Source organism: Esox lucius, chromosome 19 (assembly GCF_011004845.1).
Source record: "Esox lucius isolate fEsoLuc1 chromosome 19, fEsoLuc1.pri, whole genome shotgun sequence".
Lineage (NCBI taxonomy): Eukaryota > Metazoa > Chordata > Actinopteri > Esociformes > Esocidae > Esox > Esox lucius.
Genome location: NC_047587.1, coordinates 5,591,596 through 5,617,661, shown reverse-complemented (window position 1 = coordinate 5,617,661; position 26,066 = coordinate 5,591,596). Strand labels below are relative to the sequence as shown.

Here is a 26,066-nt window from a genome sequence, read left to right as displayed (position 1 = left end):
CCCAGGAACAGACACACAACCACAGACACATCAATGACAGGGGCTAACACGACCTTGTGTTGTGGGGTTATGGAGAAGAAAATTAAACGAGCTGACACTTTTGGCACAAAAAGTAAGCATGTATGTATGCCAGTGCTTTACTATTTTCTGTCTGCCTTATGTGCCACTTTTATAAGAAGAAATCTTGCAGCCAAACAACAAACAGTGAACTGTGTTATATTAATAATAAATGAATTTGGGGTGTTGTGAAGTGAACGTCTTTCAAAGCCTTGTCCACTGGAATGTTCCTGCTGAGATCAGCAAACATGTTGCCCCCCCCACATACACACACAAACGCATACACACAGAGACAGACAGACACACAGAGACAGACAGACACACAGAAACAGACAGACACACAGAGACAGGCAGACACACAGACACACACAGACAGACACAGACAGACACAGACAGACACACACACAGACAGACACACAGACACACACAGACAGACACAGACAGACACACACACAGACACACAGACAGACAGACACAGACACACACAGACAGACACACACAGACAGACACACACAGACAGACACACAGACAGACACAGACACACAGACAGACACACACAGACAGACACAGACAGACACAGACACACACTGACAGACACACACTGACAGACACACACAGACAGACACACACAGGCAGACACACACAGACAGACACAGACACACAGACACAGACACACAGACACACACAGACAGACACACAGACACAGACAGACACACAGACACAGACACACAGACACACAGACACACAGACACAGACACACAGACACAGACACACAGACACAGACAGACACAGACACACACAGACAGACACACAGACACAGACAGACACACAGACACAGACACAGACACACAGACACAGACAGACACACAGACACACAGACACAGACACACAGACAGACACAGACACACAGACACAGACACACAGACACAGACACACAGACACAGACAGACACAATGGGGGGCTACTAACCTTCCTCGTCTGCGTGCGCTGCGGGACACCTTGCTGGAGGAGACAGAGGTACCCTTTGATTTAGGTGTGGGGGCCTCGCCATTCTCTGAGGGGGTAGTGGCCTCCTTTAAGCCGGGGTTGGACGGGGGAGGGCCGGAGGCACCAGGCTCCTGGATCACCATGATGTCATCCTTACTGTGCTGGCCCAGGTGTAACTTGGCAAAGTCAAAGCCCTTCACACTGGGAGCCTGGAGCTGAGAAAGAGGAGAGAGGACAAAGAACGAGGGAGAGAGAGAGGAGGAGAGTAGGAGGGAGGGGGACGGACAGCGAGGGAGGGGGACGGAGAGAGAAGAGGCAATGAGAAAGGGAGGGAAAGAGGAAAAGAGCCAAAACAGGAGAAATAACAGGGCAAAGTGAAAGAGATGACAGACAGGCAGAAGTAGGCCAGACAGACTGCACTGGAATTCCTGTCAGATGGAGAGAGAAGTGAGCCATGGAAGTGGGTGATGAAAGGTAAGGTGATGGAGGTAAGGTGATGGAGGTGGGTGATGGAGGTGGGTGATGGAAGGTAAGGTGATGGAGGTGGGTGATGGAGGTAAGGTGATGGAGGTGGGTGATGGAAGGTAAGGTGATGGAGGTGGGTGATGGAGGTAAGGTGATGGAGGTAAGGTGATGGAGGTGGCTGATGGAAGGTAAGGTGATGGAGGTGGGTGATGGAGGTGGGTGATGGAGGTAAGGTGATGGAGGTAAGGTGATGGAGGTAAGGTGATGGAGGTGGGTGATGGAAGGTAAGGTGATGGAGGTAAGGTGATGGAGGTAAGGTGATGGAGGTGGCTGATGGAAGGTAAGGTGATGGAGGTGGGTGATGGAGGTGGGTGATGGAGGTAAGGTGATGGAGGTAAGGTGATGGAGGTAAGGTGATGGAGGTGGGTGATGGAAGGTAAGGTGATGGAGGTAAGGTGATGGAGGTAAGGTGATGGAGGTAAGGTGATGGAGGTAAGGTGATGGAGGTAAGGTGTGGTGAGTGACCAGGCTGAGTGACAGGGGAGAGTAGAGTCAGACAGGCACTCATGAATAAAAGCAGAGAGGAAAAAAGTGCGGTAAAAATCAGCTGTCTGTCTGCTATCCTCGGGGAAGGTTAGAGCAGAAGAGCTGCACTGGTCCCACAACCCGGAGTAGACACCAGACAGAGGCCAGGGGATGTGCCATGTCTGTATGTGCATTCAGAAAGTGGGTTTCAGCTGTTAAGACACCAGTCAAGTCAAAGGGAATCCTTATTGAATATTGAATGAAGCAGAATAGATTGGTTCACACAGACAGTACCACACATGGGCCCTTGACAGCATACATTGACCTGACATACAGGAAGTGGATCACTCGACAGTGCTGATATACACAACTCCCAGGGTTTTCTAGAATGCCTTGATCTGATGAGAAGAGTATGGACGCTATCATTAACCGCTTCCTCGTGTGAAACCGCTAATACAAAGGGGGGTGTGGTGCTGCTCTGCTCCCCGCCCCTGTCTCCGCCTCTGTCTCCGCCTCGTCTTTGAGAGAGGAAGGCCTTCCATTTGGTGTACAGACGAGGCAGTGAACACTGGTCTGACTGAGTGACACACAGAGCGAGCTACACGGAAACCAGACACCACCGCACAAATCAGATTGATCTCACTAATTACTGGGTTGGGCGGGAAATGCTCACACCAAAATCATGCCGTGGTCTAATGAGGAACTACAATACTAAAGACTAATACTGTAAACTATTGTAGCATGTCATCCACCCACAAAGGCCATTTTGGACGAAACTTGGTGAAACGGTGGATAGGAAAGTCTACAGAACCACGTCACAGTCTTCATATTTTGCTGCCTTTAGCCCCATTTGGCAACGTAACATATATTTTTGCAATAGCAGAGATTTTACTTGTACATAATTAGGACTGCTCCCGCTGTCTGTGCAGCTTGGAGTTCAGAAACTGCTGCATTAAAATAAGACTGGATGAAGGGCTATCAGTAAAGGTGCTATTTTTGTCTGCAACATACGTTGATTATACTTCAATCACATGAAGTATGCATCCAAGCCAAACTGAATTCTTATCAGAGACATATTGGGTTGATTTCACAGCTATTAATTGCCATAAACCTGGTCAAATGCCTACTTTAACTGTTATTGCATGTGTAGCACAGAACATTTTACAGATATCAATTAGCAGCATTTGAATGTCAACCAGTATTAATTATATTGATTTCAGACAGTATTCTAATAAGCAATAGATACAGTGGAGAGAACAAGTATTTAATACACTGCTGATTTTGGAGGTTTTCCTACTTACAAAGCATGTCATAGGTACACTTCAACTGTGAGAGACGGAATCTAAAACAAAAATCCAGAAAATCACATTGTATGATTTTTAAATAATTATTTTGCTTTTTATTGCATGACATAAGTATTTGAGCACCTACCAACCAGTAAGGCCTGTTAGTTTTTCTTTAAGAAGCCCTCCTGTTCTCCACTCATTACCTGTATTAACTGCACCTGTTTGAACTCGTTACCTGTATAAAAGACACCTGTCCATACACTCAAACGGACTCCAACCTCTCAACAATGGCCAAGACCAGAGAGCTGTGTGAGGACATCAGGGATAAAATTGTAGACCTGCACAAGGCTGGGATGGCCTACAGGACAATAGGCAAGCAGCTTGTTGAGAATGCAAAAACTGTTGGCGCAATTATTAGAAAATGGAAGAAGTTCAAGATGACGTCAATCTCCCTCAGTCTGGGGCTCCATGCAAGATCTCACCTCGTGGGTCATCAATGATCATAAGGAAGGTGAGGGATCAGCCCAGAACTACACAGCATGACCTGGTCAAGGACCTGAAGAGAGCTGGGACCACAGTCTCAAAGAAAACCATTAGTAACACACTACGCCGTCATGGATTAAAATCCTGCAGTGCACGCAAGGTCCCCCTGCTCAAGCCAGCGCATGTCCAGACCCTTCTGAAGTTTGCCAATGACCATCTGGATGATCCAGAGGAGGAATGGGAGAAGGTCATGTGGTCTGATGAGACAAAAATAGAGCTTTTTGCTCTAAATACAACTGAAGAAAAAGGATGAGTACAACCCCAAGAACACCATCCCAACTGTGAAGCATGGAGGTGGAAACATCATTCTTTGGGGAAGCTTTTCTGCAAAGGGGACAGGCCGACTGCACCGTATTGAGGGGAGGATGGATGGGGCCATGTATTGCGAGATCTTGGCCAACAACCTCCTTCCCTCATTAAGAGCATTGAAGATGGTCGTGGCTGGGTCTTCCAGCATGACAACGACCCAAAACACACAGCCAGGGCAACTAAGGAGTGGCTCCGTAAGAAGCATCTCAATGTCCTGGAGTGGCCTAGCCAGTCTCCAGACCTGAACCCAATAGAAAATCTTTGGAGGGAGCTGAAAGTCTGTATTGCCCAGCGACAGCCCCGAAACCTGAAGGATCTGGAGAAGGTCTGTATGGAGGAGTGGGCCAAAATCCCTGCTGCAGTGTGTGCAAACCTGGTCAAGAAACCACAGGAAACGTATGATCTCTGTAATTGCAAACAAAGGTTTCTGTACCAAATGTAAAGTTTTGCTTTTCTGATGTATCAAATACTTATGTCATGCAATAAAATGCTAATTCATTACTTAAAAATCATACAATGTGATTTTCTGGATTTTTGTTTTAGATTCTGTCACTCACAGTTGAAGAGTACTTATGATAAAAATTACAGACTTCTACATGCTTTGTAAGTGGGAAAACCTGCAAAATCGACAGTGTATCAAATACTTGTTCTCCCCACTGTATGTGATCATATTATAGCATAGAATTGTGAAGAAGGCTTTTGGTTCAGTATAACAGTATAAATTTGACCTATTTCTATAAATAAGTGCATCCACTGTAAAAATATCAACATAGTTTTAGGGTTATTGGGATAGATTGTGAATTCAGGTACAATTATTCTGTGCAACTGATTCATTTGAGCAATGCTCTCGCTATCAAAGAGGACAAGCCCACTTTGTAGACTTCACTCCTTTGTTTTGTTGTGTAGTTGGTCACATTGGTGAAAGTGAACTGTTATACTGAACCTCATGACTTCAAGAGACATTAAGGTGCTGTGACAGTGTTGGTCTAGTTCAGTCATTGCATTGAGTTGGAAGAATGTTATTCCAAATGATTCAAAGCTGTAATGGCTGTCAAAGAGCTGCAGATCTTTATTTTTTATTTTAAGGCAGCAAAATTGAAAGACTGTGTGACTATGACTGTAAGCATCTAAGACACTGAAGAATGCTCAGTACATTAATCAGAGTACTGGCCCAGACAAGCTAAAATCTCTGGCGAATTACAGTGGCTCTCAAAAGTATTCACCCCCCTTGGACTTAATGTCAAAGTGAAAAATACAATCTAAAACTTCTTCAAAATGTATTACATTTCAACAAAAAAAAAATTGATTCTATAAGTGTTCACCCCATTGAGTCAAAATTTGCTAGAGGCAGCAGTTACAGCCATGTGTTTATTTAGATACGTCTCCACCAGGTTTCAACATGCGTTTATTTAGTTAAAGTCTCCACCAGGTTTCAACATACACACACAGCATTTCTTGCCCATTCGTCTTCGCTTGAGCGCCTTCAAATCGGATGGGAACCTTTTCAATTTTCCACTCTTTTTACATATTCTTAATTGGATTGAGGTCCGGGCTTTGACTGGACCACACCAGAACATTGACCTTTTTGTTTTTAAGCCACTCCATTGTGTCTTTGGCTCTCGTGCAAGTCCCTGGTCTCTAGCATACTTCTTCCAGGATTTCTCTGTATTCACCCTCTATATTCACAAGCTTTCCAGTCCCTGACAAAGAGAAGCATCCCTAAATGGCTGGTGTCCTCAGAATGATGTGCGGTGTTCGGCTTGTGCTAGTTAAAGCCAAAACGCTCTATTTTGGTCTCATCAGACCATGGAATTTTCTTCCTTTGGGTCCCAGATTCTCCCACATGCCTTCTTTTTGCCACTCCCCCATAAAGGCCACTTTTGTGAAGTACCTATTTTTAAAGTATGCACAGTCGCTCCCAGCTCAGTCATAGAAGACTGTAACTCCTTTAGAGTCGCCATAGGCCTCTTGGTGGCCTGAGTAGCGCCTCTCTCCCCTGGATATCTTCTGAGGACGGCCTGTTCAAGGACGGCCTGTTCAAGGCTGTGCTCCGGGAGATATTTCGATGCCTTGGAAATATTATTACATCCTACCTCTGATTGTTGCTTTTGAAGAGCCTTATTCCAGATAGTTTTTTGTTATGTTCCTTTGTCTTTATGATGTAGTTTTTGTCAGCTTTTGTAGAAAACAACTGTGGGAATTCCTGGAGGCAGGTGTATTTAACCTGTGGGAACTCCTGGAGGCAGGTGTATTTAACCTGTGGGAACTCCTGGAGGCAGGTGTATTTAACCTGTGGGAACTCCTGGAGGCAGGTGTATTTAACCTGTGGGAACTCCTGGAGGCAGGTGTATTTAACCTGTGGGAATTCCTGGAGGCAGGTGTATTTAACCTGTGGGAATTCCTGGAGGCAGGTGTATTTAACCTGTGGGAATTCCTGGAGGCAGGTGTATTTAACCTGAAAACATGTGAAACACCTTTATTTCACAGAGCTGGACTCCATTCAACTAATTATGTTAATAAAGACATTTGGTTGCACCATAGCTCATTCAGATGTATCATTTCAAAGAGGGTGAATACTTATGCAATCAATTATTCCCATTTTATAGTGGCAAAAAATCCTAATTAAATCCATTTTGAGTTCATGACGTAACCCAACAAAATGAGGAAAAATTCAAGGATATTGAATACTTTTGACAGTCACTGTGTCTGACTGGCGCAGATGCTCTCCAACAGCTCAACACAATAAATAAGGGACGTCCTCCTTCTACAGTACATTGTACCTTGTGAGTTGACGTATTCCCTTTCAGCACTCGTTGCCTTTTCTCATTTTTGTCATCTTCTTCTTCCTCCTCCTCCTCCTCCTCCTCCTCTTCCTCCTCATAGCTTTCACTTTTTTGCTTGGGCTTTGGTTTGGGAGGAAGCTTTGGCCCCTGAGCGGATGTATTGAATGGGATGGGGATTAATGAGTTGACTTGGTCTGCAAGTCTTCCATTCACTATCGTGGGACCTCATTGTCCCTTCGCTACAGGGACAATACAGCATCCTCCTCTAATCACAACAACCAAGGGATTCAAAACCACTACACCCTACATTACCCATTCTGTTCAGGTTCTTCTACAAACTACCAACTTCTACTCTATACCTTCTGTTCCTCCTCTTCTTCTTCTTCTTCCTCCTCCTCTTCTTCTTCCTCCTCCTCCTCCTCTTCTTCCTCTACTTCTTCTTCCTCTTCCTCCTCTTCTTCCTCCTCCTCTTCTTCTTCCTCCTCTTCTTCTTCTTCTTCCTCTTCTTCTTCTTCTTCTTCTTCCTCACTCTCACTAATTGTTATTTGCCTCTTGATTGGAACAGGAGACCTTGATTCCCTCAATGATGGTCCCCTCAATGATGAACCCCTGAAAGATGATTCCTTGAAAGCCGATTCCCTGAATGATGATTCCCTGAACGATGATTCCCTGAATGATTGAGGGGACTGAACCAAAATAGAAGTTGAAAGACGAGAGGTGTTATGTGACAAAGCACTGATATAGGTGTTCAGCTTAGGTAAGGAAGGATAGATACTGCTCAGCCATACTCCGGCATGATCCCGAATGCCAATCAGCCAAACTGCACAGAGAGGTTTGAGCTAGACAGACAAATCAATTAACTAGACAGACAAATCAATCAAAGGCAGGATAACCCCTAATATGAAAACAGACAGATGATGATAGTAGGGTGTAACAGTATACAAGAGGCAGCTGCCAAGTCTATGTGTGTGTGTGTGAGTGTGTGTGTGTACGTGTGTGTAGCTGTCAGCCAGGGCAATCTGGCAGAGCTGTGTGGCACTCCAGTACAGCTGGGGCAGCCCTGGGCAAGAACACAGATGTTGTGCCTAATAGCACCAAGCCAATTATGGGGCTGCTGCCACATAGAGAGCCTATGATCTTCTCTCCAGCACTGGCTGCTGCCACATAGAGAGCCTATGATCTTCTCTCCAGCACTGGCTGCTGCCACATAGAGAGCCTATGATCTTCTCTCCATCACTGGCTGCTGCCACATAGTCATTCTCTCCTGGACCCCTTCAGTAACATGGTCCCCTACTGCTCTAAGCTTCCATTCAGTTCACCAGTTCAGGGGAGAATCCTAACTTATGACACAACTTAGTTGCCCACTGACATCAAGTTAGGCTTCAACCACAAAGACTGAACCTGGGACGTTCACCACTACCCTGCGCTTGAAACCCGCAAGAAAAACTAGGAAGCAGTGCCACGTCTCCATCCAGTGGAGTTCAGTGCTTGGGAGATATAGGGCCAGGCATATATAGTGCCAGGCCGATATAGAGCCAGGCAGATATAGAGCCAGGCAGATATAGGGCCAGGCCGATATAGAGCCAGGCAGATATAGAGCCAGGCAGATATAGAGCCAGGCAGATATAGAGCCAGGCAGATATAGAGCCAGGCAGATATAGGGCCAGGCCGATATAGAGCCAGGCAGATATAGAGCCAGGCAGATATAGGGCCAGGCCGATATAGAGCCAGGCAGATATAGAGCCAGGCAGATATAGGGCCAGGCCGATATAGGGCCAGGCCGATATAGAGCCAGGCAGATATAGGGCCAGGCATATATAGTGCCAGGCCGATATAGAGCCAGGCAGATATAGAGCCAGGCAGATATAGAGCCAGGCAGATATAGGGCCAGGCCGATATAGAGCCAGGCAGATATAGAGCTAGGCAGATATAGAGCTAGGCAGATATAGTGGCATGTAGATATAGGGCCAGGCAGATATAGGGCCAGGCAGATATAGGGCCAGGCAGATATATTGCCAGGCAGATATATTGCCAGGCAGATACAGGGCCAGGCAGATATAGATTTCAACTGTTCATCAAAGGCCGATGGCTGTAGTGTAATAATCCAATCGACTACACACAGAAACTACGCTGCAAGCATAAAAAGAAATTCAGAATAGAAAACAGTAATCCTAAAGCCTGCCCGTGATTATGGAGCATCATGACAAGGACCAGCCCAAAACATCCAGCGGGATATGTGATGACAGCAGGTAAAATGACAGGGCATTGTAGCACCCGGCCCCCCCTCCCCCCCCCCCGCCCCCCTCACCTTCTGCCTCTGCTGGACAGTGGTCATGGCGTCAGGCTGGAACTCCAGCTTGTCGGTGCGACACAGCTTCCAGTAGAGGAGGGAGATGATGACGATGACCACAGCCAGAGGCACCACCACGCCGATGATGATCCACATGCTGGTGTTCTCCGCGTCTGGGGGAGGGTACCCCGCCACCTTCTCCACAGCTACGGCACACGGGGAGAGGGCACCAGACACACGGCACGCAGGAAACATGACGTCAAACATAACGGCCGTGTACAGAATGTCCTTTCTGCCTGTCCGTGTTTCTACATTTACATGGGAATGGTGAACTTCCCAGCCTCATTCGCAGACTGTATTGAGTGCTACAGCCGACGCACACGTCTCCCAACACTCTTTCTTCTGCTACGACAGTTGGGACTTCATTAGGCTTAATGAATGCTTGTTGTATCCTCTGGGAGAGCCCAGACATGCCATGAGAGGCGTCTTACGGCAGGGACCGAAGTCCCCTGAGGTACTCTGACTGGGGGCTAGTCAGGCTTTCATCTCTGACATGAACACTGTATATCATTAGGATGTCGGGAATTTGGCTCAGCGTATGAGATGCTTTGAACACTACTATAAATAGACACCAACAGATTCTGAGCAAGCAATTAGTCAGCCCTTTTTCCCCTTCCTTTGTTACTTTGCAGATGTACTGAAATGTGACTAGGAGCCCCGAAGACTAAAGGAACACTGGGGGAAATCATTGCCTGAATGAACTAAATGCTTGTATGTGATGGTACGCCATGCAGACAATCACCAGTGATGTCTGTATCTACGCCACCGGTCCGAAATACATGGGATCAGCTCATTTTACACCTGTAAAACTAAGCCATGTGCAGCCAGAGTTAACCTGCTCCCACAGCTGTTTGTGCCGTCTTATCAAGGCCAACCAGGCTAGGGCTCTACTCACGTGTAGCCAGGATGCCCTGGACCCGGTACCCCAGTACGATGGCTGCTCTCTGCACATCCAGGCGGTTCAACATGTTGGCCGTGGTGACGGCAGGCAGCCGCCGTCCACCTGGACCGTCCACAAAGTACACCATCTCCAGGGGTTGGTCCTCCCCCACTGGCCTGGTGGTACTGACAATCTGGAGGGAGATGTGGGCCACTGTCAACATCACCCTGTTACAGACCGCTGCATGGAGTACCAGAAAGTTCTGGAATGTGAGTGAGTACAACCCCCTGGAAAGTTGTCTGTTCTTTCGATATGTAAGGGATATGTAATCGTCACTTTAACACTATTGACAGATAAAGGGAAACTAAGTAGACAAATTACACTGAAAGATTATACAGTAATTGTATGGATAATACGATCAGGCAAAAATCTACAGAAATGCTGTTTTATATTGTGAAAAAAGCAAGTACACCTATAGCTTCATTAGCTGGCGTTGCCCTCTTTGGCTGAAATACTTCAGGTAGCTATTATTTGTAACTGCCTATCAGTCTCTTTCATCAACTGGGAGGAATTTCTGCCTAGTTTTCTTTACAGTAGTGCTTCAACTTAGTCATGTTTCAGAGTTTTCATGCATGCACGGGCCACTTCAAGTCCCTCATTAGCATTCTATAACCCCCTTTTTTTTCTTATTCAGTTGTAGCTTTGCTCGTGTGTTTTGGATCATGGTTCTGTTGTAGGATCCATGTTCAGTTCAGCTTTAGTTTCTTGACAGATATCCAGATGAAAGATGTTATGAACAAACCTATAGCTTATGTCCTAGGAATGTTCCCACTAAGCTAGTGCATCTTTTGTTGACCAATACAAATTCTGTATTTTAGGATGCATCCCAAAATCACTTTTGGTGGGTAAATGTTATGAAGCACTTATAAATCACACAGTATAATCATTCCACTTATACTGCAGCTATATTATGGAAAACAATTTTACATTACAATTCAGAAGTTCTATGCTTTTAATGGGAAACATTTACTTTACTTTATATGTCTATATACACTCACCTAAAGTATTATTAGGAACACCATACTAATACTGTGTTTGACCCCCTTTCGCCTTCAGAACTGCCTTAATTCTACATGGCATTGATTCAACAAGATGCTGAAAGCATTCTTTAGAAATGTTGGCCCATATTGATAGGATGGCATCTTGCAGTTGATGGAGATTTGTGGGATGCACATCCAGGACACGAAGCTCCCATTCCACCACATCCCAAAGATGCTCTATTGGGTTGAGATCTGGTGACTGTGGGGGCCATTTCAGTACAGTGAACTCATTGTCATGTTCAAGAAACCAATTTGAAATTATCTGAGCTTTGTGACATTATGCATTATCCTGCTGGAAGTAGCCATCAGAGGATGGGTACATGGTGGTCATAAAGGGATGGACATGGTCAGAAACAATGCTCAGGTAGGCCGTGGCATTTAAACGATGCCCAATTGGCACTAAGGGGCCTAAAGTGTGCCAAGAAAACATCCCCCACACCACACAGGACTGCCGCATACTGGATGTTTTTCCCTTTTCACACCATTCTTTGTAAACCCTAGAAATGGTTGTGCGTGAAAATCCCAGTAACTGAGCAGATTGTGAAATACTCACACCGGCCCGTCTGGCACCAACAACCATGCCACGCTCAAAATTGCTTAAATCACCTTTCTTTCCCATTCTGGCATTCAGTTTGGAGTTCAGGAGATTGTCTTGACCAGGACCACACCCCTAAATGCATTGAAGCAACAGCCATGTGATTGGTTGATTAGATAATTGCATTAATAAGAAATTGAACAGGTGTTCCTAATAATCCTTTATGTGAGTGTACATCAGAACAGTAAGACAATCAAGGGCTTGTGGTCTTAATTACCCAGAGCCCCTTCACTTATCAAGCTCTTCCTTTTGTGGCTCTCCAGAGCCCCTGCTCTGCTCCCTCTCCTCTTCTCTCTCCAGTGCCCCTGCTCTGCTCCCTCTATCTCCAAAACAACGATCAGAGGACAGGATAGGCCAGGGTCTCCATGGCAACACCACCTAATCATCATCGCCACTCAACAACCAAACACCATGTCTTTCTTTCTTTCAGGACCCGTTACCTGAATGCTGAGTGCGCCAGTCGCTAATAGCAGACACATTATTAATTCTCTCTCCTTCTCTCTGTCCCTTTCAGCCTGGCAGCTGGAATCATTATAAAGCCAGTCTTCTGTAGATGTGGGTGGGGACAGGTTATCAGGTGGGGAAGATAGAGGGGCACCGGTCTGTCAGTGTTTTACATATCACAGGTAAACCCTGGGACTGTGAGTTTTGTCTACAACTTGATAATTTCATCCATCAAACTTAAAATTTAAAGTACATTTTATAGTTTACTTGACAGAGTTTTTTTCGGAGTTACAAATCACATCAGATTTCAAAATGTCCTTATAACAGCCCTAGGCTTTAGCTTTCTAAATGACAATCAAGAGGACAAAACAAGAGGACCAGGCTATTGCAAAATATGGATAAATCAGCTATTGAACACCCTGTTAAACACAACATTCTGCAAAAGGGAATGGCAGGTCTAACAGCAACCTAAAAACAACAGAGAACAAACTTTTACAGTACTACTGCTGGACAGGACAATGTTGTGCTGGTGAGATCTAATCTCAAAACAGTTTGGTGCCAGTTGAATTTGACAAAAATCTCTCTCCTTGGTCAACTTCATTTTGCTCAAATGGATCTGCAATCAAAGTCGCACAATTGTAATATAAGCATATTAAAGATGGATGGCATTTATTCGTGTCCTGATATCTATCTAGTGGCACAGCCAGTCTATAAGGTTACTAAGTGCCACTCGTACATTCTTTGGGAAGAAGCCTGTCAGAGTGCCTGGGTTCTTGCTTTCACATTTTAAAGACTGTCGTCAGTGTTTCCGCCTAGCTCTAAATAACACAGTGAGACTGTCTGCTCTTCATCTGTGATCACTAAAACGCTGCACATAGAAGCCCTACTTTGTCTTGGCAGATTCAGTACGACGGCAACACCTGGAGAAGGTCTACATCCAGAGAGAGTGGGACATGAAATTGGGCCGCGGGTTAGTTTCGGAAGCGGGCGTTTGAGGTGGGCTCAAATTCTGTTCACAAGTCCACTCTCATAAACCCGGAGCATCGATGTGGCTAAGTGGTTGACCGAGGGAAGAAGTGGAGTTGTCTGCTGTGGTTCGGATCACATATAACCCTGGCTTCCTCTCTTTGGAGGAAGCCTGGGGCTGATCACCACAGGGTAATGAGTTCTAGTCAAGCACAGAAAGAGAGAGCTGGGATTTGATTCTCAGAACAGCGTGTGTGGTCACCTGAACACTGTGGTTGGCCGCGCTGGTAGCCCTCCTGACCCGCCTGGCCCATCCCAGCACCTCTCCCAGCAGCAGGGCCAAACGACGCTCCATCTCGGCCTGGAATGTCCGCTCGCCCACCCTTTGGTCCAGCACACCCAGCAACACTGGACAGGACGCGTGACAGGGTTAGGGTACACACAGAACAGTTCAAGCTGAGCCAACACAGTCTGTAACATGGTAAAAACCACAGCCACAACATAATATATAACACAGCCAGAAGATGTTCTATAACATTGCCCCATCATAGTCCATAACACAACCTAAACATAGTCTATAACACAGCCAGAGCACAGTCTATAAAAAATACATAACATAGTCCATAAGACAACCAGAACATGGTCCATAAGACGAATAGAACATACTCCATAAGACAAACAGAACATGCTCAATAAGACAACCAGAACATGGTCAATAAGACAATCAGAATAAACTCCATAAGACAACCAGAACATATTCAATAGCATAACCAAAACACAGTCTAAAAGACAACTAGAACAAAGTCTATAGCACAATCAGAACATAGTCTAAAACACAACCAGAACACAGTCTATTATACAGACAGAAGACTATAACACATCCAGAACAGTCTATAACACAACCAGAACATAGTCTTTTACACAGACAGAAGACTATAACACAACCAGAACAGTCTATAACACAACCAGAACAGTCTATAACACAACCAGAACAGTCTATAATACAACCAGAACATTGTCTATAACAATCAGAACATTGTCTATAACAATCAGAACATAGCCTGTAACTCAAGTACATACCTGTTCTAACCCAAGAAGAGCGAAGCAACTGGGTGGTGTTCAACTCTGGATATTGGAAAGCTAACGGAAAAGGAGAGAGGGAAATCATAAAACCTGAAAAGACTGATTACTGAGGAATAAAAGAGGTGTATGGGAGGTAAAGGCTCATTACTGAGGTATAAAAGAGGTGTATGGGAGGTAAAGGCTCATTACTGAGGTATAAAAGAGGTGTATGGGAGGTAAAGGCTCATTACTGAGGTATAAAAGAGGTGTATGGGAGGTAAAGGCTCATTACTGAGGTATAAAAAAGGTGTATGAGAGATAAAACAGACTATTAAATAGAAAGTAATTAATTAAAATACATGTATTTTTCCCAAGGGAATTTCCCAGTAGAGGAATTTCTTATAAAATCTAAATCCATTAGACATTATGGTAACGAACTCACGCTCTGCAATCTGCAGGACGGGGAAACCCACGTAGTAGCTGAACTCCACCATGTTCAGCAGCCTCAGGTGGTTGCTGACCTCTGACCCCTTCAGGTAGCCATCGGCATCACGCACGGCAAAAGTCACATCCACTGGCTCCCTCTGCTGACTCCTCGGCTGGTTCATAGTGATGTTAACAATCTGGATGTCACATACAACAGAGGACGGCATACAACAGAGGACAACATACAACAGAGGACGATATAAAACACACAACAGAGGTCGACATACAACAGAGGACGACATACAACAGAGGACGATATACAACAGATGACATACAACAGAGGACGATATACAACAGAGGACGATATACAACATACAACAGAGGACAACATACAACAGAGGACGACATACAACATACAACAGATGACGATATACAACATACAACAGAGGACAACATACAACAGAGGACGACATACAGCAGAGGACGATATACAACAGAGGACAATATACAACAGAGGACGATATACAACAGAGGACGACATACAACAGAGGACGACGTACAACAGAGGACGACATACAACATACAACAGAGGACGATATACAACATACAACAGAGGACAATATACATCATACAACAGAGGACGATATACAACATACAACAGAGGACGATATATACAACATACAACAGAGGACGATATATACAACATACAACAGAGGATGACATACAACAAAGGACAAAATACAACAGAGGACGATATACAACAGAGGACGATATACAACAGAGGACGACATACAACATACAACAGAGGACGATATACAACATACAACAGAGGACGATATACAACATACAACAGAGGACGACATACAACAGAGGACAAAATACATCAGAGGACAAAATACAATAGAGGACATTGTTTAAAATAAATGTCAGTTTGGCAATTGAAACAACAAGGGAATTTGCGATGACCAGTAAGCCATATTTATATGGCCCTTTTTCCCAAGATAGTAACTGATTGCCCATTATAATCCCTTCATTAAAAACACCTAAATAAGCCATTCAACAGTCTATATGCCTTTACAGTGAACAAGAGTGGAATATATTAACATAAGCAGGTAATTGTAAATGAGTGACCACTGATCTAAACCAACTTCCGTGCGCTGAAGTCTCCGGGTCTGGATTTAGGCCTACTGTTTGTCTCTGAAGCTAAGCAGGGTTGGTCCTGGTCAGGCCCTGGATGGAAGGCTGTTGTAAGTGGAGATGGAGGGCCAGAAGGAGGCAGAAATGCCAATGCTTGAGAGCAGCGTAAGGGGACACAGCCCTACGAAGGGCCATGCCTTTCGGATGGGAAGTTCAACGGGGGTCCCGAATCTCTGCATTCACAAAAGACCCCAAGGCACTTTCCCCAAGTCAAACACAGGTGTCCTGGCTACCTTTCCAATCTGGTCCACATAACTGTCATTATGGAAACCTAATCACAGCTTCCAATCGATCTTCTATGATTACAGCAGAAGTACTAAAGGTATTAAATGCATGCAATCAATAATGTATGTACGTTGTCTGGATGCGAGCATAAGCTGAATAACTGAAATATAAGTGGACTGTCTTACTGCAGCACACATTTTAGTCATTACACCCATGCCGTCTCCTCTACACAACTGTAGCTAATTAGGATGAGCAGATTTTGCCCCTCTCAATCTTTCCCCAAACCAATTGAAGCAAGTACTACTACTGTTGCAGTCAACACACTGCTGGTGTAACACCTGCTATAGCCAGTCAACATACTGTTGGTGTAACAACTGCTATAGCCAGTCAACATACTGCTGGTGTAACAACTGCTATAGCCAGTCAACATATTGCTGGTGTAACAACTGCTTGAGGCAGTCAACATACTGCTGGTGTAACAATTGCAAGAGGCAGTCAACATACTGCTGGTGTAACAATTGCAAGAGAAAGTCAACATACTGCTGGTGTAACAATTGCTAGAGGCAGTCAACATACTGCTGGTGTAACAATTGCTAGATGCAGTCAACATACTGCTGGTGTAACAATTGCAAGAGGCAGTCAACATACTGCTGGTGTAACAATTGCTAGAGGCAGTCAACATACTGCTGGTGTAACAATTGCTAGATGCAGTCAACATACTGCTGGTGTAACAATTGCAAGAGGCAGTCAACATACTGCTGGTGTAACAATTGCTAGAGGCAGTCAACATACTGCTGGTGTAACAATTGCTAGAGGCAGTCAACATACTGCTGGTGTAACAATTGCTAGAGGCAGTCAACATACTGCTGGTGTAACAATTGCTAGAGGCAGTCAACATACTGCTGGTGTAACAATTGCTAGAGGCAGACCCAGTCTTGACTCATCCAATCAGCAAACCAGCAGTACCTACTGAGATGAGAACAGAGATAACCCTTTCATTTGAATTTCTTGCCCTCAGCCGACCAAGTCCTGGAACACCTTTTCTGTCTTTTCCTTCCCTCTCCCAGGCTTATTTTAGCAGACACTGCTCTTAGAGTGCTAGACAGCCAGTGGTGTTTAGTAATAATGAATGTGTGAGCTAAGTGCTCCTGACAGAAATGGGGTGCGATCGGGGGGTGACTGCAAAAAAAAAAAATCAGTGCCAAGACGTTGAACTGTGCGCGTGAATACCCAGACAGGAGTAACAGGCTACTGGAGAAAACAGCATTACAGTAAATCTACTGTGTTTTAGCTAACTGAGACACACTGTGCATCCCGTCTCCACTTACGAGCACCGTGAAGTTTGCCGACAGGTGCAGGCGACGGCGTACTTCGGCGTAGGCCATGGTCAGGCCCTTCTCTATGCGCTCGCTGAAATTGCAGACTCGCACGTCAATATGACCTGGTACAAACTGCAGCACTACAGAGGGACACAGACATCTGTGTTGGAAGCATTCAGACACACAGGGTACAGTGCAGAACACAGCCACTATACTGGCTATGACCTACTAAACATTACCAATTCAAAAGAGGCTTGTGGAGTTTAAAACGGTGTTGTTACCTGAAAGAACTTGGTACTGATGGTCTGGTACCTTCCAGTAGTGCGAGACGGACAGGAAGTGGCGGCCAGATTGGCGCAGAGCATCGATGACCGATATGGACGTGTATGCCACAGGACCTGACACAGCCCGGAACACAAAGTCTGGGGGATTCTTAGCCACCTTCACCAATACACAGAAAATACCCAAGTTAAACTACAAGCCAATCAAGATCATTCATTGTATTTTTAATGATGGAGTCTGGATGGGGTGTATGAAGCCTTTCAGTTCAATTCTGTCTATATTTTTCTTTTGACTTTCAACCATCCTGCAACTACAGCTGAACATATCTTATTCCTTCAGATTGTTCCTCTGTTCTAAACCCCACTTAAACTCCCTGTTTACAGTAGAGAGTGTTTTAAGGTCACTGTCTCACTGCTAAGCAATGAAGTGTTGGGTAGCAGACAGTCATTCTTCTGGTTTGTTTATCAAAGAGCCTGGAGAGAAAAAAAACCTAACCGGATGTGTTCTGTCCTTCCTGGCACATCCCATCACTCCACCCCCACACACACACACACACGACCGAGACCATTATCCAACACAGCCTCCGTCACTACCGCGGCTCCTTAGCACTTAATGCAGATCGTACAATAGAAATACAGTGCACGCTTTCCAACGTGCATTATCTTAGCATTAAGGCAGTCTCCACTGTCACAGGAATGTTTCCCATACATTTCCATCAAGACGCAGCGGCTGAACTTCCACAACACACGCTGATATAAGATGCAGAGCATGTGGCACAACAGCTGCTTAGAGGTTACTTTAGGGAGTATGTGGTGTAATGAAAAGCTCAGCACTTTGAGGTTAGGCCTAGTTGTCTAGTCAGACTGGGTCTACAGGCTCATTTATGTACAGCCTAATGCAATGACAGAAAAGGTTGTTTTTTCATTTCATTAGTATTTCCATCTGTTTTCGTCTTTAAAACCCAGATAACAAGTACCCCACGCTTCAACATAATGCACCTGCAGTTCAATGGACTTATTGAACTCTGTCTTTAGGACATCTTGGATTTGGGATTTGGCATATCCAACAGTGGCCCCGGCGGGAAAACCTGGAGAGGTGGACAGAGGATCTCATTATCACCTCATTATCACCTCATTATCATCTCCATCACGGCCCAGTAAGACATGCTCGAAAATGACATTGAGAAAAATGACATTTGAGTCCGCAATGCTATCAAAACTTTTACAGTAAATCAACACAAACCATTACCTTCATATGTAAAGACTAGAACACTTCAGGATTGTTAATGATCGTTCACTTGGATAATGCGGACATTCCCCCATAATGCTACTGCATGTCAATATGAGAGAAACGGGACAACACTCACCGACTTTGACAAAGTACACCGGCTTGGTGATGTCACATATATACTGGCGGCCTGTGGTTGTTGGGAGGCTCTTTGTGGTAAACTTGGAGGGGGCGGTGGTAGTGCTGGTGGACAGAGCTGTGGTTGTAGGGGCCTTGGAGGTGATGGGGGTAACAGCAGCAGTAGTGGCACTGGTGGTGGAAGCAGAATAATCGGTGGAGCTGGTGTCTATGGGGCTTACTGTACTACGGCTGCCGTTGGTCTGTGATGTGATGGGATTGTCGGTATCAATGCCTTGGTCGGCCATAACAGACACCGGGAGGACGGTGGTGGCGTTGGTGGCCGGCTCTGCGGCGCTTGAATTGACACGTGGGGGTAATTCTGTCTGACCAGGAAGTGGCTGGAAGGCGACAGAGGTGGCCACCACAGAAGTGACTGAAGGGCTGCTATGTAGAGCAGTGGAGGTCGGGTAGAGGTACCACTGGATGTCTGCCTCAGATGATGTGGCAGTGGGCTGGACAGACACCAGGACAGGGCTGCTGTCCAGTCCAACTACGGAGGTGGCCACAGGGCTCATCCAGTCGCCAGAGGACGCAGGACCAGTTCCACTCCACAGGGAGGAGGAGAGGTCCCTGGAGGGGGTTGGTGCTATTGAAGGCTCCAGGAATGGCACTGAAAGAATCTCGGTTGTTTCTGCTGTGGTCACGTTGAGAGGCTCTGAGCCAGAGGTGTCAGCTGAGGACTCGTCGATCCAGGTAGTGTTGTCAGAAGGCTGGACCGCCCCATAAGAGGCTGTGAGCATGTGGCTGGGGTCCACATTGAAGGTGCTGGTGGCCATGATGTCAGGGGCGCTGATGGACATCAGGGACAAGTGCCTGGAGGTGGAGGTCACGTTAGTGCCCCTGTGTTCTTCAGAGTCATCCTTGGTCAGTTGGATGGTGTAGTACTCCAGGCTGTTCATGTCCGGTAAGAGGAGATTTGTCGGTTCGAGGGTGAAGGTGTCTGACCAGTCCACGTCAGAACCTCCTGGGGAAGCCTCTTGAGGTGTCAGGGTGGGTACCAAGGCTAGTGTGGGGTGACTGGTAGAGGGATGGACGGAGGTGGAGAGTGCTTCACTTCCAACACTGGAGCTGTAGGCTGCTGTTTGGAGACTTGCAGAAGACGTTACAAGATGCATCGAGGAAAAGGTCACGACGACCCTGAAGGAAGGAGGTGTCGTAGCTTTCCGTGACGGAGTCCTCCCAGGTCGTACATGTACGTGGGCAGGTTAGAGATCAGGGAGAACTCGTCTCCATTCGAGTCGACATAGGACATGGTTTCCAGGTAGTCTCCTGAGCCCCAGTCCACCTCCATGGCGTTGGTGGGGAAGAAGTCATCAGGAGGGACCAGGGTGGGTTCTGCTGAGGAGGACGTGGTGTGAGGGCTCAGATAAGGCACATGGCTGGGAGCTAGCTGCATCTCGGCGGGCGGTATCTGATGCATATAGATACCTTGGGCAGTGTCACCCTTCTGCGCGGGCTCACTGGTGGGGAGTAGATCATCTAGATCAATGGATCTACTAGAGGGTTCAGGAAGCGGTTTTGGGTGCAGTGAGATGTGGGACAGGTCAGGATCAGGTCTAGACTCTGGGCCGGCTTGGTCTGACCGGGCTTCAGCGGCTACTAGGTCTTCACGAGGTAGCTGAGGCGGGTCCGCGGGTCCAAGAGGAACTAACGTCATAAGTGCATGAATTGTCTGTTCCGATTGGTCCTGACTGTTTCCGGGAGGTATTAATGGGGCTTCATCTGGAACTCTTTCATTAGGGGTTGGGACAACTGACTGTGATGATGTAGTCCCACTCGTGGCTGTGTATGAGTTAAACCGTGTTGTGGATATGTTAGACCATGGTCCAGAAGGTTTCTGATGTGATACAGTGACAAGGCTTGAAAAGGAAGACGCCATTGTTGTGTTGGACCCGGCAGCCTTCAGGTCCCTTGAGAGTCTGGAAGGGCCTGCAGGTTGTTGTCTAAGGCCAGTCATAGGCTCCAAGGTGCTTAAAGGCGGAGCAGACAAAGGGTCTGGACCAATGAGAAATGGGTCTCTAGAAGTCAATGATTGAGAGACTTCAGAAGCTGAAAGTGTAGATTCAGCTGGTAGGTGACCAGGTGGAAGGAGAGTTGTAGTTGTAGTGCCTTCTGAGCGCTCAGAGGTGTCAGTGTGTGAAACGAATAAGGCTGAATCAGTCCTGCTTGGTACATCTTCCTTGAGCATGATGGTATCCCACAAAGGCCCGTCTTCTGAAAAATAAAAACAAAGAATCACATCAAACCTGAACAGTGATAATAGCAAATTACATATTTGATAGGCTTAGCTGAACTGAGTGAACAAATTACGTCTGCAGTGAAATATTGAGACGTGAAGTTAAGTGGAAAATACGCTGCTCTTAAACTGACTATATTAACACTGAAGAGGGAAGATTTGTTAATGGGCAATATTTCTATAGGCAGTCTACCTTAAGAGTGGTAGGGTTCTCTACCTACAGTTACTATTGCTGTATAATTGACTAGGCTAAAAGAATAGGAAACAAATAATGAATGGTCTCAAGGACATAATATGAGATCACCACTTCATATGGCCCTAACCTGAACCTGAAGTCATGGGATGATTAATGACACCACAGACACGACATCTACAGAAGACTTTTGTACCTCTGCACTGTGTGGGTTGACTAAGGATGAATATGACTGCTTTAAAAACAAAATAAACATGTAGGAACAACAACTATTTCACCAATAGCTTCTGAGAAACCACAATCAACTTGTATTTTTAGGCACTTTGCTGATTTCAATGAAGAAATGCACAAAATGAACACTAAGCGTAGCCTGACAGGCCAGCCCACTCAAAGTAGTATGTGCACAAAAATACAATTCACAATACCATGTAAAGTCATTTTATTTGTGCACTACGGAAAATCACTAGAATGACTCAGGCCCTCAGGCTAATCACTAGTCTAACTAATGCAGAACCATAAGCCAAAGCGTCTGTAAAATGGAAAAAAATCTATTCTAAACAACAAAACGGATACAGTCCATGTGGACGGACGGAGCTGAAAAATGACCAAAACATAATCCCCAGAACAATCAGGGAAAAGCTTTGGCCTAATCCGCTACAGTGAGGAACGGGTTAGGCCATCTCACAGTGCACACTCTGAGACGGTGTCCTATGACGACATGTACAGTAACGTAGCTTGTGTCTGGAGTGTTTTCAATGAATACGATTTTCTTTTTACATTTACCCTGTTTCTCAAGCCAATTTTGTGATCAATGCCCAGCGTTATCGTAGCAACTCTGAGTGGACACGGGACGGTCTATGTCCAGAGAGTATGTGTACTCCGAAGCACATCCAATGTTATTCTGGTTCTTATCACACTGCTCGCTCAACCAGGAAGTCCACACTGTAATTCCTACATGCCGGAGTGAATGTAAACGTCGGTCTACTACTTTGTTTGAGCTGAAGATGCCACAAGTACTGTACTGTACAATACTGTAACGTCTTGTTGCTAGATGATACAGAAACTATATGTATTATATATAAATACATTTTAAAATGTTTGGGTGGCCAGGATCAAACTTTGTAAAATCAAGTTCTTCTCTAGTGGCTGTGTTGGTGGATTCCGTCATAGATCTCTCAGCATAGGCAGAAGGGGTGTGGTCCCAGACGCAGAGCGACAGGCAGATTTATTAATCTGAAAACACCAGGCAGGCGGGTGGTCAAGGCAGAATAGTAAAAAAGGGTAAGCTAGAGTCAGTACACAGAGAAGGCAAAAACGGAACATTCTAAACAGGATAGGTTTGCTGAGCGCTACGTGACCAACAACAACACCTCACAATGAGGGAACAGAACTGAAAGGGCTAAGTAGGGAACGCTAACTGGTAACTGTGTGTGTGTTTCTGTCTGTGGAGAGTGTGGATCTGTGCATGTTGATCTGTCTGTGGAGAGTGTGGATGTGTGTGTGTTGATCTTTGTGTGGAGAGTGTGGATGTGTGTGTGTTGATCTTTGTGTGGAGAGTGTGGTTCTGTGTGTGTGGTTCTGTCTGTGGAGAGTGTGGATCTGTGTGTGTGGTTCTGTCTGTGGAGAGTGTGGATCTGTGTGTGTGGTTCTGTCTGTGGAGAGTGTGGATCTGTGTGTGTGGTTCTGTCTGCGGAGAGTGTGGATCTGTGTGTGTGGTTCTGTCTGTGGAGAGTGTGGATCTGTGTGTGTGGTTCTGTCTGTGGAGAGTGTGGATCTGTGTGTGTGGTTCTGTCTGTGGAGAGTGTGGATCTGTGTGTGTGGTTCTGTCTGTGGAGAGTGTGGATTTGTGTGTGTGGTTCTGTCTGTGGAGAGTGTGGATCTGTGTGTGTGGTTCTGTCTGTGGAGAGTGTGGATGTGTCATTTGTTTGTTCAGGGGATGGTTGCATTCACATTCTTAGTTCACTGACATATTCACTTTGCTTACCACAGCCTAAATTAACCCTTACTGTATTTTATGTTTATTTTCTTGTTTTAATAAAATACATAATTTAAAGAACATTATGTATTTATAAGATGTTTTAAAGCTGTAAATAATGTAATTTATGATCACAGAGGCCCAAGCAGCCCTAGACCATATCAAAAAATTACTAATACACAGAGAATATTTTATCTTTTTCCACTATGGAAAGTAAACTCGTGGTTAAATAACTCCCTTGTGGATTTTGGATTTAATCAAGTCATTAGCACGTACCAGAGGCCAGCGAAAGACAGCTTGTTCAGCACTTCAGCTTTGTATTGATGTATCGATGTTGAGAAGTGTTCTTCCCAGGGACTATTGAGGATAATTAGATATCCAACCAAATCTGCTTCAGTGACATGTTGTACTCACACAAAAATGAACAGATATATAACAGTAAAAAAAAAAAAACGTAAAGCTTTCCTGCAATCAGACAGCAGATATTGTGAAGGATAGAGCACTATTTTTTGCTTCATATTTTACTTAATGCTACACCGTAGATGTCACATCCTTCAGGCACAGCGACTACTTGGCTCTGTGAAGAATGACAGGTGCCATGGGATGTTTCCAAGTGAAATATGTCGGTGTGTAGCAATGGAAGCGGTCTGCCGTAAAACAGGCTGACTTTTAGTAAGCTCCAAATGTCCCCTTTCAGAATGTGTGAGTTCACAGGGAGATGGAGAAACACTCAGTTCCATTTGAGATGTCTAGAGAGAGGGTGCCGTTTAGTATAGGAGATGCTAAAAGAACCTTCTGTGATATTTCTGAAATACAGGCCTATTGAAAGCAAACTCAACAATAACAAACTAGTCCTCAAGACTGATTGGGCTATGGGCTACTGTCTCAAAATGCTGTTGTACCTTTAATTCTTGTGGAGTCTTTAATTCTATGACTCTGTCCACTTAAGAGTTCATTAGATCATAGCCTGCGTAGGCATGGGTAAAAACCACAGCCAGACGACTCACAGGGAATGACTCAGCAACTGCCTGCCAGGTCTTTGTTCTCTACACACGCTCTCTGTAGAGACGGAAACAACCACAGTTCCAGCTGACATCTAGGACTACTGTATTTATTTATACAAATGAAAGACACACCATAGACTGGTTATAATACATGTTAACGTTGTTAGAGAATAGGATGTCAATCATCGGGTTTCTTTGGAAATTCATCTGCTCTTACTCAGTCACTATAGAGGTAGCGGCTGGCTGCCCAGTTAATAAAATCTTAGGGCTAATCAGGCAAACATGTTACTTTTCCTGTTAATGAACAATGTCTCCCAAACCAGTGCATGGATATTCTAAATGGAGGCTACGCTAGCTTGCTAACTGTCACACACCATCATTTGAACTCCGGTAACACTCCTCCTCACTCCACCTACAGACCATTAATAACTATTTGATTATGAGAGAAAGAGAGAGAGAGAGAGAGAGAGAGAGAGAGAGAGAGAGAGAGAGAGAGAATCACAGAGAGAAAGCACTCAGTTACATTTTAGTAATATTAGGACATAATCTTATCCATATCAACCTACTGTACAACAGCAATAAGGTGTAACAGCCTTTCTCAAGTGCACAGTAACAGACCTTTCACCTTGTTGACTCTGGTATTTGAAATAACAACCTTGTGAACTCACAGTAGTGAACTCACAGTACATCTTATCAATTAATATTTAGACATCTTCTGATTAACAATTCAGTTTTGACTGTGTCCAAGGACATGAACAAGCTGTTGCCAAAACCAAGCTAAACTACCCAGAAACATCCTGGAAGTCAATCTGGTCCAGGTGTATCTTTAACAGGTCATAGGACATAAATGAACTTACTACTAGTGCAAATCAGCTATGGTCGGCTCTTAGACAGTGTGCAACCAACTGAATGAAACATTTATTGACACACTGCTTCTGAGTTTCCCCAACCAGAGGGACCATTAAGTCCACAACGAGGCTCGGTAGATGACGATGGTAGGGATTATTTCTGGACAATTCTGCCTGAACAATGGGTGGTTCTCTACAGAGAAAGGGGAGCTGAGGGGAAGTCTTCTGGGACTGTGAGTTAGTAAAGCACTGGAAACAAAACCCTTAAGTTAGCCTAGCCTTAGCCTAGCCTTAGCCTAGCTCTGGGCCTAGCTCACACATTTGTCACCATTTTAGTCTTCCGTCATCACTCAAAAATGACACCCAACAGCTGATTAATAATCAACACCGTGGGTTCATCAGTCGAGAGCTGCCCGCGACAGCCAGGAGACGGACAAGCGTCTCGGGTTGACGTTACAACAGCCACGACTGGACAAAGACTTGGGAGGACACGGCACCACAGCCACCTGTTCTCTGCAATAGGAGCATGTTGCGCTCCACCGGGCTCTCCATGACGGCCCTTATCAGAGCGACGGGACACGTGACCACAGACGTCCGCTTGG

General features: G+C 45.4%; 1 protein-coding gene across 3 annotated transcripts in view; it reads right to left on the bottom strand.

The window, feature by feature from the left end:
- Positions 1–26,066, bottom strand: part of si:ch211-1e14.1 (UPF0606 protein KIAA1549) — a 61,031-nt gene that overhangs the window by 13,554 nt on the left and 21,411 nt on the right. For all 3 annotated transcript variants that reach the window (XM_029115094.2, XM_029115096.2, XM_029115097.2), the window contains exons 3-12: positions 19,168–21,422; positions 18,800–18,888; positions 17,801–17,960; positions 17,529–17,659; positions 14,795–14,975; positions 14,371–14,430; positions 13,553–13,698; positions 10,201–10,378; positions 9,264–9,451; positions 1,027–1,259 (exon numbers count right to left, since the gene is read on the bottom strand). In XM_029115094.2, the coding sequence (XP_028970927.2) occupies positions 1,027–1,259; positions 9,264–9,451; positions 10,201–10,378; positions 13,553–13,698; positions 14,371–14,430; positions 14,795–14,975; positions 17,529–17,659; positions 17,801–17,960; positions 18,800–18,888; positions 19,168–20,323 (2,522 nt within the window). In that variant the 5' untranslated portion in view covers positions 20,324–21,422. The remainder of the gene's footprint in view (positions 1–1,026; positions 1,260–9,263; positions 9,452–10,200; positions 10,379–13,552; positions 13,699–14,370; positions 14,431–14,794; positions 14,976–17,528; positions 17,660–17,800; positions 17,961–18,799; positions 18,889–19,167; positions 21,423–26,066) is intronic.